Source organism: Nestor notabilis, unplaced genomic scaffold (genome assembly GCF_000696875.1).
Source record: "Nestor notabilis isolate BGI_N333 unplaced genomic scaffold, ASM69687v1 scaffold13532, whole genome shotgun sequence".
Lineage (NCBI taxonomy): Eukaryota > Metazoa > Chordata > Aves > Psittaciformes > Psittacidae > Nestor > Nestor notabilis.
The window spans coordinates 53005-65394 of NW_009918006.1; the positions used below are offsets into that span (position 1 = coordinate 53005).

General features: G+C 40.2%; 1 protein-coding gene across 1 annotated transcript in view; it reads right to left on the reverse strand.

Annotated features, from left to right (window-relative positions):
* Positions 1-3582: 3582 nt before the first annotated feature.
* The window catches only part of DHRSX (dehydrogenase/reductase (SDR family) X-linked), a gene marked incomplete at its 5' end in the record, with an annotated part of 114726 nt that continues 105918 nt past the window's right edge, over positions 3583-12390 (reverse strand). Inside the window, one exon of the mRNA XM_010009509.1 lies at positions 3583-4024. Within this exon, the coding sequence (XP_010007811.1) occupies positions 3827-4024 (198 nt within the window). The remainder of the gene's footprint in view (positions 4025-12390) is intronic.

Below are 12390 nucleotides of genomic sequence, written 5' to 3' on the forward strand. Positions count from 1 at the left end.
AAATAAACTAGTTAATGAAAAAGTTAACATTTTTCCTAAGAAACTTAGGGCTCTTTGTCAGCACATTATTTCTTTCCTGGGCAAGTTCATTGTTCAAATAATATTGTCTTATCAAATTTCTAGGTAACTGCATTCATTGCACTAAGATCTATAATATTTATTTGAACTATCCTTCAAAATAGTGTTCATCTTTTTCGTCCCTTTTAAAGATTTTTTTGTCCCGACAGGAGCTGAAAAAGAAAAGCAACCTCTTTTTAAATAGGTATAAAAATATTCATTTGAAATGCTTTCACTCCCTCATCAAGGGCATGGTGGCCCTTAGCTGATGCTTCTGTTGATCTCACACTTGAACTGGACAGTAGATTTTGTGTGCCTTTTTGAGATGAGGAAAAGGCACCTAGATTTTGCATTTAACATTAGTTTGGTGGAGTACTGGCATGAAAATATCCATTATAGAAGTTGTGAGCAATGGGTCATTCTCATACTAATCAAAATAAGTGCTATCACTCTGGACGTGAGGAAGAATCTAAGTATGACTTCACTGTAATTGATCTAGTTTGCATAGAAGCCAACCTGGCCTCCTTGCCAGGTACCTTTTCAGAGGCACCTTTTCATTATCTTCAGATATCAGATCTACGTGTTCCAATATGTAATCACTCTCACAGAGAGACAATCTGATATCATGTTGGAAGGTTAATTTGTCTAACTTCAATTTGCAATTACTGGTGCTTGTTTTGCCTTTCTTTGCAAGGTTAAAAAGCTCTTTGGTATTTTTTTCTATACGTATGCACCTCCTGCATGGACTCAAGCCATCCCTCAGCAATGTCTTCAGTGAAGCGAAACATGTAGTTCCTCAGATCTCTGGAAATTCCATGTCATTGAAATGTGAAAAACAAATCAGTTCTTAACATTTCCATGTGCAGAAGTAAAATAATTGTCTTCTTTTTTTCCTAAACAGATATGCCAAGGATTATTTAGGATTTTTGCAGTGGTATCACAAGTGTGTGCTCCCAGTAACACACAGCACTTTATGACAACACTGGATTTTGCTCAAGACAAGCTCTTGTGCTTATGTGACATTACAGAGTTAACAGTTTTCTGCTTTTAGTTCCTGAAATAACTCTTTTGCAACTAGCTCAACTATATCTTCATGGCATTGCACTGTTCTAGAAATCCTGGCTTTAGGACACTTTCTTTTCCCCATGTAGGCACAATCTGTGTTTTTGGTTCTCACAAACCATGTTTTCAGTGTTGTTTAAAACAGATTTCATTGAACTGAGACTGCTCATGCAGTGGTGCAGATTACGCTGAAAGTGTGAGTAGCTCTCTTTACTGTTTGCTGTTTCACCAATCCCTATGCCTCTTGAAACAGGTTGTGCAAATACTGTGGAGTTTTGGGAGAGTTAAAACTGAAGGTAATTTGGTGCCATCTAGTTTGAGTAATCTTGAACATATTCTAGCAGCAACGATGTTCAGTGGGAATGCTATGGCAACATCAAAATGTTGGCTGCCTAGCAGGCTTACTGCATCCTGTGCATGATCCGTGAATAAACAGAGGAATTTAGTTCCCAGAGTGTCAGTCTGGCACATTTCACAAGCACTACATTCACTTACCAAAAAAACCCGAAGTCAGCCAGTCATACAGAGAAAGTGTTACAGTGACTGAGTGATACATTTCCTGCTGCTAGCCTTGTATATACTAAGCTAGGAATAAATCATGCATGACTTAATTCAGAAAGGAAATATGCTCTCATTCAGTTTATTATTTTTGTTCTCATTTCCTTGCTAGACATATTAGTCTGATTTCTTCCAGTTAGATGTGATCTTTCTCTCAACCAAAGGCTGGAGATATGGTCAGTGAAGTACCAGGTTTGAGCTAAAAAGCCCAAAAGGATTATTATTCCTGGGTTCAGTGCATAGGAACACATTCATATTGTTTCTAGTCTGCTGCAAATGAGAGCACACTGTGTTTCCACTGAGTTCTGTTATGCAGTGATTTCCAGTGCCCCGAAATGAATATAAGCATTATGTCCACCTATTGGTCTATTTGCTTTGTATATCTTAAAAAAAGGAAATGCAGGATTGTATCGCTTTTTCAGATGACACCTACAATTAATGAGATTGGAATAGGGTAGAGCCTATTCCATTAAACAGCAAGAATTCAGGCTCCCTAGTCACAGTCTATGCTTAGAACATTCTCTCACTGAGGAGAGATCATAGAATCATGGAATGGTTTGGGTTGGAAGGGACCTTACAGATAATCTAGTTCCAACCCCCTGCCATGGGCAGGGACACCTTCCACTAGACCACGTTACTCAAAGCCACGTCCAACCTGGCCTTGAACACTGCCAGGGATGGGACAGCCACAGCTTCTCTGGGCAACCTGTGCCAGCGCCTCACCACCATCACAGGGAAGAATTTCTTCCTTGTATCTAATCTAAATCTACCCTCTTTCAGTTTAAAGACATTACCCCTTGTCCTGTCACTACATGGTCTTGTATAAAGTCCCAATACAGCTTTCCTGTAGAACCCCTTTAGGTACTGGAAGGCTTCTATAAAGTCTCCCTGGAGCCTTCTAAATGTTCTGGGGACTCATCTAATCTTGACTGAAACTTCCAGGGGAAGTTTCTCTGTAAATTATTCTGAACTGACTCAAAAGAAAAATCTTGGATTTACCAAAAATGGTTTAATAAAAATATCAGCTCCACACTCAGAGAGAATTGAATAAAGTTAAAAATACAACAGCTATCAGGAATTCTTAGGAAAGGAATACATGACAAAAGGCAAAATATCCTGTTACAGTCTGATGAGTAGGTAGGAGCTAGTCTTCAACACGGAAAAGAGGCAGTTCAGGGAGCTATGTTGGAAGTGTCTGAAGCCTGTAGCAATGTGGAAAAAGTGGACTGGCATTAATTTGCTGTCTCTTCCAAACCATGAACTCTAGTTTTGAAACTCAGATGAACTAGGTTCAAAACCAATGAAAGGAAGCAATTCTTCATGCAGTAGCAGATGAGTGAATCTCCTCAACAAAAAAAATGCAAGAAGTTGTGGATGCAAGTTTACATGGGTTCAGGATAAAAGTGGATGAGTAATCTTAGCCCACTGCCAATACAACAGGCCGAATGCATCTTCTGCCAATACTAATGTTGCTATCACTGTGTTTCATCTTTCTCTTGTTTGTAGGCTCGTCTTTAAAGGAGAGCTGAACTCGAACTGAAAGCAACTGAATTCAATATCCTATGTGATGTTTTTATTTATTTACCTTTTTTTTTGGTTCTGATCCTCAGTTCTTACCTCTGGATAAAATCTGGCATGCAGATAGGAACAACATAACGATCACAAATGCTAACTGCCTGCACTAAACCAAGCAGATATTCATTAAATAGTTGCTTAAATATTAATGAAGCTTAAAGAAAAAAGGCTGCAACTTTTAAAACTGATTAAAAAAGAGTAAGTTATATGTACAAAGGTGGCTTAAGTTCAACATGCCAGAGACACTACATGCTCATCAGGGAAAGTGGGTTTTTTCGTTCAGCAAAAAATGAAAACTCAAGTCTGCACAAGGTTAAAGACTGTATTTTAATCACAGACTGAAACATCATGATTTACAAAACTGATGGTTAGATTTAAAACCAACCACTACATCTTTCTGTGGGAATATTTCCCCCCACACCCTAGCAGACGAGGGGTTCAAGTGAAGAACAGAGCTGTTCATGTTTGCCTTTGGGACTGAACAGTGATTTCCAGGATGATGACTGATGCTGCAAGAATTCACCTAAGATGCTTGTCAATATAATTTCATTTACCCAGCTGGAAGTGGCATCTTCTAGGGAACCCTGCTGGATTCATCAGAAATCCCAGCCATCTTGCAGCTTTCTGTCCAGAGCCTTCTCTGCAGCTCCTCATCATATGCTACATCAGCCGATTTTGTCCTTTCCTCATTGTAAAGGTAGCAGCCACCAACTCCTTCCATCTCGGGTGATACTGCTGCATAGATGGTTGTAGAGGCTCCTTCCTCTGGAGTCTGCAGAAACAAACAAACCAACCCAACAAATTCAAGCAAGGCAGGTACAACAGAAGAATTACACCATAGGACCTTACCAGTGACACTTGTGGTCCTTGTGCAAACCTCAAGCTGGTAATGATAAAAATGCCACCTATTCAATCAGCATGGTACAGTCCATCTCTACAACAGTGCTAGTCTGAGATAGTTTAAAGCCACAGAACAGATATATTGAGAACTCTGGTCCATTTTTTCAAGAGCTAGTCAGATGGAGCATACAAAATAAAGTCACAGTTAGAGATAATAAGCCCAAAAGCAAACACAAATATTAAAATCCTAGTTTGGTTATTCATTTTGCAAGGATGAAAGGATCTGTACTCTGTCTTAAGAAGAAGAAGACTTTGCTGTATGTGCAATGTGTTCATCATAACAATATGACAAAGGATCATTGAAACCACGACAGCAAATTAAGAACCCCCAGTTCAATCCAAGCAGGCAGGTAAATGAGGGAATTACATTTTACATGGAGCATAGTTACCAGGGTTCTACAGTGTCATAAAGCAAAATGATGAAAGATCTATAACATCTGATGTACTACGAGTATTAAATGAAAATGAATAAGTGGATAGCTTAGAGTGGTAACTCCTTTCATCCTGAGTTATATGCAAAACATTTCCATTTTGCATTCAGAAGGATCACATAGCTAGCACTGGAATTATTTCCATGGCATTTCTTTTATTTCATTGAAGGGCATAGTTAAACCACAACATTTTATATGCTTTGTCTTTATTAGTGATATGATTATGATCAATGCCTACTAGATAATAATGTATTGTTTTACAATACTTGCAGTCATTCTCTGAGTCACTAGCAGAACTAATACTGCTCATAGCTTTGTCTGCTGCACTTGATGGGATGTCTTTTCCTGAAGAACTCACCTGAAGAATGAGACAGTATTGAATATGTCACTTGGTGCCTTATTAAAAAAAAAAAATCTAAGTAATTTGAAGGGGTTTGTTCTGTTTATTTTTAAGATGGTTTGGTTTTACTGTGAGATACTATCTAGAAACACTTACAAAGGGCTTATTTGCCCTTGTTTAGTACTTTACTACTGCTTCTTCAACCTTCTGTCTCTCATGGAAAATAGCACTATTCACATCTAGTAAATTATGTAAACAACATAAAGCTATGTGCAGTATCAGGATGACTCCAAAAAGTTGGAGTCCATGTTCTCACACAGAGGCTATTATCATGATCAGCTATGATGTGATATAAAATATCTTCATACTGTAACGTAACAGAACAAATTATGAATATGAGCATTAACATTTGATATGACTTATTCTGGATGACAGAGAGAAACCACAAGTTTTTTAATGTACTCCGGTGCTCTTAAAAATTTAGTGACACAGATAAACCCTGTGCCACTGAAATCCAGGCCTGAAGTGGTCAGGCAGTTGGACTAGATGATCCCTTCCAACTGAAATATTCTGTTCTGTTTTGTTTTGTTCTGTTCTGTTCTGCTCTAAATAATATAAAATAATTTAAACAAAGGCTATGCGCCTATGTACAAGTTGAAAGCTGGGGTTTGGTTTTATTCATGCAGGCCTAGCAGACTGTTACCAAACCATTTTACATGGCAAATTGTTTCCTATTCTTCAATACAAAGAAAATATTGAGCAGGCTCAGACAATAATAAATGCGCTTACATGGTCACACTGTGATGAGTCTATAAGCACAGTCACGTTCTCACTGTCCATTAAGGTCAGCTCGTGTACCTTTTCACAAGATTTAATTTGTCTTTCATCATGTCCCCCATATTTAATATGTTGAGCAGAAGGTTCTATGCAAGATTCCTACTTATTTTCTATCACCTGTTGCTAAAAGTGATTATCTAGACACCTAAGGAAAAAAGTACTATAATACATTAAGTAATTAGTGTGTACTAATTTAAGTTAAAGGAAAACAATTTTTGCAGTGCAATGGGGAGCAGACTTGCATATGTATGATTTATTAATTGTCTTATCCCATCCTTTGAGTGCTTAATTAATACTGAAGGCTTTAATGTCCCCTTACTTGAGGACCTCTTCATTGTTTTGGCATGTTTTCTGTTTTAGTGAAAGTAAAGAGGAAACTCTACATGAGGAGTGCCTTGGCCTTCCAGCTGGGTGGATGACCTACCTTCTTCCAGCTTTGAGAGGCTGGAAGAAAAGCACAGCGCTGTAATTCCACCTTTGGATCATGCCCATACCTACCGTGAAAGCACTGCACATCCACCTGCCCACACACAGTCAAGACTCTAACTACACATACATAGGTCAACTGCAACACACACAGACACGTGCACACATGTCCTGCCTGTGTACTAGCACTTGAAGACCTCTTGGGAAGGAAGAAGCTGGCAACCGCTTGCAACCACAGGAGCAATTCATGAGTATCTATCTGGAAAGGGAGCAGGATGAATTGTTCCATCAGTGGCAGCCACACTCCTGATTGCCACCTTTCCTGGGAGCCCCATAGCTCTTACCACATAATAGCTCATCAAAAGATGAGAAGGAACCTTAAAGCCCTTGGAAAAGAAAATGACCACAAGCAGGAGACTACAATCAAAGCAACACATCTGGTGCCAATGGCCTTCTAGGAAGAAGAGCACCTGATAACAGGCAAGAGAAATCACCAGCCAGTGGTTGAATATCTTGATCTATAAACCCCAAGATGTTCGTCATGCTCTATACAAACAGGGAGAAGTTTCTGTCTTTGGGACTCTGAAGTGTTATACCAAAAGCTGCAGGTAGACAGACAGTAATAAGAAGTACCATTCAATTCACAGGGAAGGATACTCAACACGCTGCCAGAATCAAAAAAACTCAAACAACCACCAAATAGTAACAGAATAACATACATACATAAAGGATCACTAATATCTTGTTCATGAGTAGGCTAGACTTGTCATAAGACAAGAGGGATTCCTATAAATTGCACAATGCTTCTTCAGTTACCAACTTATCTGTGCTGAACTTTTTTTTGTTTGTTTGCTTACAAATTATTATATGATTAGTATCCAAGCAACTGTAATTAATCTGTTTGTTGTATCCAAATAAAACTGATTTCTGCTTAACTTTTCCTAATTAGATTCTGCATCTGCAATTCCTCTTGCTTGTTACAGTATTGTACACATTTTTTACTTTTTTTTTGCAATTAATGATTTGTTTGCAGTATGCCTTCAAGAGTAAATAAAGATCTGATTGAAATTACCTATCTTTGTATTGATGACTGCATGAGTAGGCTGTAGAATAAGGGGAGAAAAGATAGCACCTCACCAGCTTATTTAAGCAAAATACAGTCTAGATTCATAAAATTCAAATATTTTGGCACTATATATTCTCAAATAAAAAGATGGGCTTTTTACAGAAGTTCTGATATTTCTTTTTGTAAATATTCATTGATAGTAAGTCATCAACATAAAGGAATTTTCCCTCAGCATGAAATGGAATATTCTGTCCTATGAAAACTCGGACATATACTGAGAGGGTTCATGGTTCAGGTTTGTTTTTTTAAGACTCACCAATTAATGCATTTTGATTAATGCATTTTTAAGTGCCATATAATCATGTCAATACTAGGTGCTAATGCTCACAAGATGTGTTAGCTGACTACAGTTAGTCCCTGCAGTCGTGTTGCCATGAAATGTCACATCCTCTTTATTTGTCTACAACAGGCACAACATCTTAACTCTTGGAAATTGTGTGTCTGCCTCAGTTATATATGATGGCTTTGTGGTGACTTCCTTCTTAATCCATGTACTCATCCAGTTCCACCTTCACCTGAATTCATAGTTCAAGAGTTCTGGGCAGACAGTATGGTATATCCATTGGAAACCACAGAAAATTGGATGGGCTAAAAAAATAATAAGCTCCTGTAATTCCTATTCTGCAATCCATTAATCTTCCCAGGACCATTTTAAGTAACTAGCAGCAAACAGTGAGAACCTTGCTATGTGTCTTAAACACTGTGACAAACAGTTTGAACAGGCAGCATGCATATACTTCAAATGATATTGCCTGACAATGATTATGATTGAAAAAGTATTAATGACACAACCCATGATATCAGAGGAGTACTTACTCTTGAATAGCTTGCCCTTGCCCCAGTTAATCAGCTAATTGTACTCGGTTTGTATTTTCTGACTTCAAGGTGCTGCCATCTTGAGACATGGTAGGCGAGAAGGTTGGGCAAAGAGGACAGACAGCAGGAAGCAACTGGCAAGCTCAATGACTGACATCTCAGTTGCATTTTAAGGAACACAAATGAGGGGTCAGAAAGACAGATGTGCACCCAGGACTGCGTGGTATGCTGGCAAATGGCTTAATGCTGAGAAAGAACATTGAATACATTAAGTACTGGTGGAATGCCCCTTATCAGCAACATCAAGTAGACTGCTGTAGGAACACTCCAACACTGGTTTTATAATGACGGTCTTACCTCATGTGCTTACATCCATTATGTCATGCACTTTTCAGTTCATATAGGAAATCGACTCGTGGGCTAATGGGTTAAAGGAGTTTTCAGGGTTTTTTTTGGGTGCTCTGTGACCTTGCTTTCCTAAATGGGTGAGTTTCCATCAGGCCATTCCTTGGGTAACAAAAAGGCATGTTTCTGACTAGCAACTGTTTCCCAGGTTCCAGCTAGGAAGACACAGCAAGCACTGAAAAGGCCATCTTCTCAGCGTGGGTTCCCAGGCACTTCTGACAGCGTTCATTTACTTTCCTTAACATTAATTATTCTGTTACTGTTTTGCAGATATTAGTATTTTACTGACTTGCTTGTAAAAATCAGAGTTTTCTGCCTGCCTTTCTTCAGGAAAGACGATGATCATCTGAGATGCCTGAACAGTACTGCACATGCACAGTGGGGCTTAGCAACAAGAATGAGAATATGACATTACTGTTACATGGTACAGCAAAGTTGTCCATCTACTTCCTGGCAGCTAATGGTTGGGTGACACCCAGTCACCCTCACTGCACCGCTTGACTCCAAACAACACAAGCAAGCACAAAGCCACCGCAACACAGAAGAGTTTGAAAACTGGCAGAAATGGAGTAGCTGAGATTGCATTCCCATAAATATAATAGCAAATTTGTGAGAAACAATACCTGTGTTCCAGGAAGCACTGATTACTATGATCTGTGAACTACCAAATTATTTCAAAACCATGTTACTTTCTGGTGCAAGACTCCAAGGTAAAATACCACCAGCTGCTGTAGTGACACAGCCTCCTGGTGAAGACAGGGACTACATGCACTCAGTGCTTGTTGTGTAACTTGTGCAGTGTCTAGGCCTCTGAACGTGATCATTGCTTTGAAAATTTCTGCCAGAAAGTGATGGGCTGAAACACTAAGTATGAAAACAAAGCCTCGAAAGGAAACCATGACACAGGTGCAAGGATGTGTTCAGCAACCTTTGATCAATAAGGCTGTAACAACTGACTGTAAGTCCTGGTGAGACCGGTGTCCAGGGCCAACTGTCAGATCCTTAGGAAGCTAAAGCTGCCAGACAGGTCTGGCAGCACAGCTTTTCAGAGATCTCTGCCTTCACTCAAAGCCCTGGTTTCCATCTGTGTTCTCTCTCCTATTCTTTCCTAGGTAGCTCACTATTATTCCTTTTCTATCCAATTTCTGCCTTGATTATAGACCAGAAAGAGATAGAGATGTTTTATTGAATATACAGTTCTCCCTAGAGACCCAGTCAGCACCATCAAATTAATTTCTTTTCAATTCCCAACTCGCAGCAAAGAGAATTCTTTAATAAATTCACTCCATAATAAAATTCTTTAGATTTCATCTTTAAAAGAAACAGCAGCTACAGACAGAAATGGCTAAGTTAAAATATGAAGCCTTGCTCCTAACAATGTTGTGGCTATGGAGAAATAATTTCTGAATCAAAGATATGAATCATAGAATCACAGAACGGTTTGAGTTGGAAGGGACCTTAAATATCATCTGATTCCAACCCCCTGCCATGGGCAGGGACACCTTCCACTAGACCAGGTTGGTCAAAGCCCTGTCCAACCTGGCCTTGAACACTGCCAGGGATGGGGCAGCCACGGGTTCTCTGGGTGACCTGTGCCAGTGTCTCACCACCTTCACAGGGAAGAACATCTTCCTTGTATGTATTCTAAATCTCCCCTCTTTCAGTTTAAAGCCATTCTCCCTTATCCTATCCCTATAGGCCTTGCAAAAAGTCCACCTCCAGATTCCTTGTAGGCCCCCTTTAGGCACTGGAAGGTGTTCTAAGGTCTCCCTGGAGCCTTCTTTTCTCCAGGCTGAATAACGCCATCTCTCTCAGCCTGTCTTCAAAGGAGAGGTGCTCCAGCCCCCTGATCATCTTCATGGCCTCCTCTGGACTTGCTCCAACAGGTCAACATCCTTCTTATGTTTGGGGCCCCAGAGGGGAATGCAGTACTCCAGGTGGGGCCTCACGAGAGCAGAGTAGAGGGGCAGGATCCCCTCCCTTGACCTGATGGTCACGCTCCTGTTGATGCAGCCCAGGATACGGCTGGCTTTCTGGGCGGCAAGTGCACATTGCTCAGTCTTGTCAAGCTTCACATCAGTCATCCTGAAGTCCTGCTCCTCAGGGCTGCTCTCAATCCAGTCTCCTCACAGCCTGTGTTTGTGCTTTCAATTGCCCCAGCCCATGTGCAGGACCTTGCACTTGGCCTTGTTGAACTTCATAACTTTCACACAGGCAACTTATATAATATTAGACAAAACACTGATGAATTAAGAACACAAGACAATATTCAAACTAAAAAAAACCCCACCAAAATGTTGAACGAAAGGATCTTTTATAATATAAATAATTCATGCCTGTTCTGGGATAAAGAGAATATTTTCCCTGAGCCTCCTAGCAGAAGATGCTGTAAAGAACAGAAGCAGAGACAGCTGGAAAACAGACATAAAGAGTACCAAATCCTGAATCTCTTCTTCCCTTTCATTTGAAACCAAATTTTTTGGAAATAACTTCCAAAAAAACCCAGGTACACCAAAAAACTCCACCTCATCTTCACATCAGCCCCTGCATAGGTGGCTGAGAAGCCTGTAAACAAAGCAGACCATGGAAGAAAGGAACTGTCCCCAAAAGACTGCCAGGGTCAGCCTGTTGCTCAGGGAGCTCAAGAAGCAGGCATGCACCCAGGCCTGAATGTCTGATTTCCCATGATGGAGTCCATAGCGGAAGGTTCACTTTGTTTTGTGTCAGAGCAATGTCTTCTGAGAAATCTGTTTTGCTGGAAAAACAGCTCTATTCTGAAGACCTGGGATGGCTCTTCCTTTAGACTCGATGAGCAAATGTTTACTGAGGAAGACAACAGCCACAGCTCTGACCCCTCCTCTTTCAAAGCAGCTGCTTCAGACTAAACAGAACATCATGGGTCGTCTCAAATAGCATCAGATGCCTATGCAACCAGGCAGCTGAATGAAGCCACTCTCAGCTGGCCCACTTTCTGGGCCACATTTAAGACATCTCCATTGACTTTAAATAGCACCTTCAACATTGAACTCATTTGCTGATACTACAAAAAAAAAATTTACTTGTCTTAATTTCAAACTGAATCTGTCTCACTTAGAAGTGCAATATAACCTCAGTGATTTAAACAGGAGTGTTTCTGGATCCACACTTTGCATTTTCTAAGCTGTTGAAATGGAGGACTAGAAAAATGATGCTTAGTTTTAAGCAATTTTCAACATGGAAACAAGAACCCAACTTCACATGACTGAATTTTAGCAGAGTCTTGAAACTTTGGGTCAAAGTCATTAATCATAACTGAGTCCTTTGTTCATTTTGTCAAGTGCGCTGAGGAAGATTACTCTGCCTGAATGCTGATCCCTCAACTTGCTTTGCAGCAGACAGTGATGTCTTCAATGTAAGAACTGAGATTTCGGTGTAGCCACTCAGATTACATTACACTTGTTACCTCACTCAGTAACAGTATGCAAAATCTGACAGATAGGAGCCTGCTGCCCCAGACATTGCATAAACATCCAGCCAGAGACAGTCACTTGCTGGAAGAACATCCAGTCTCTAGGAAATAAGGCAGGCAATAACAAGAAGAGAGAGCTGAGAGAGTACATACACATACTTCACAAAAAGCTGAAGCCTCTTCTTGGAGAGTGACAGTCTGGTTAACCAGCCCTCTGGAAAATGGGTGATGTCCCACAGCTACCTGTTACTGAGGATGCCTGACTTAAATTGCTCACCATTATTATGGGTATCTTCACATAACCTGGGATTTTCTGCAACACCTCTATTTGCAGACAGGCGCGTGATTTACTGAAGCAAATGCACACGTGAGGAGAATAGATGAGGAAAGAATAAGCCTCCTAAATCCT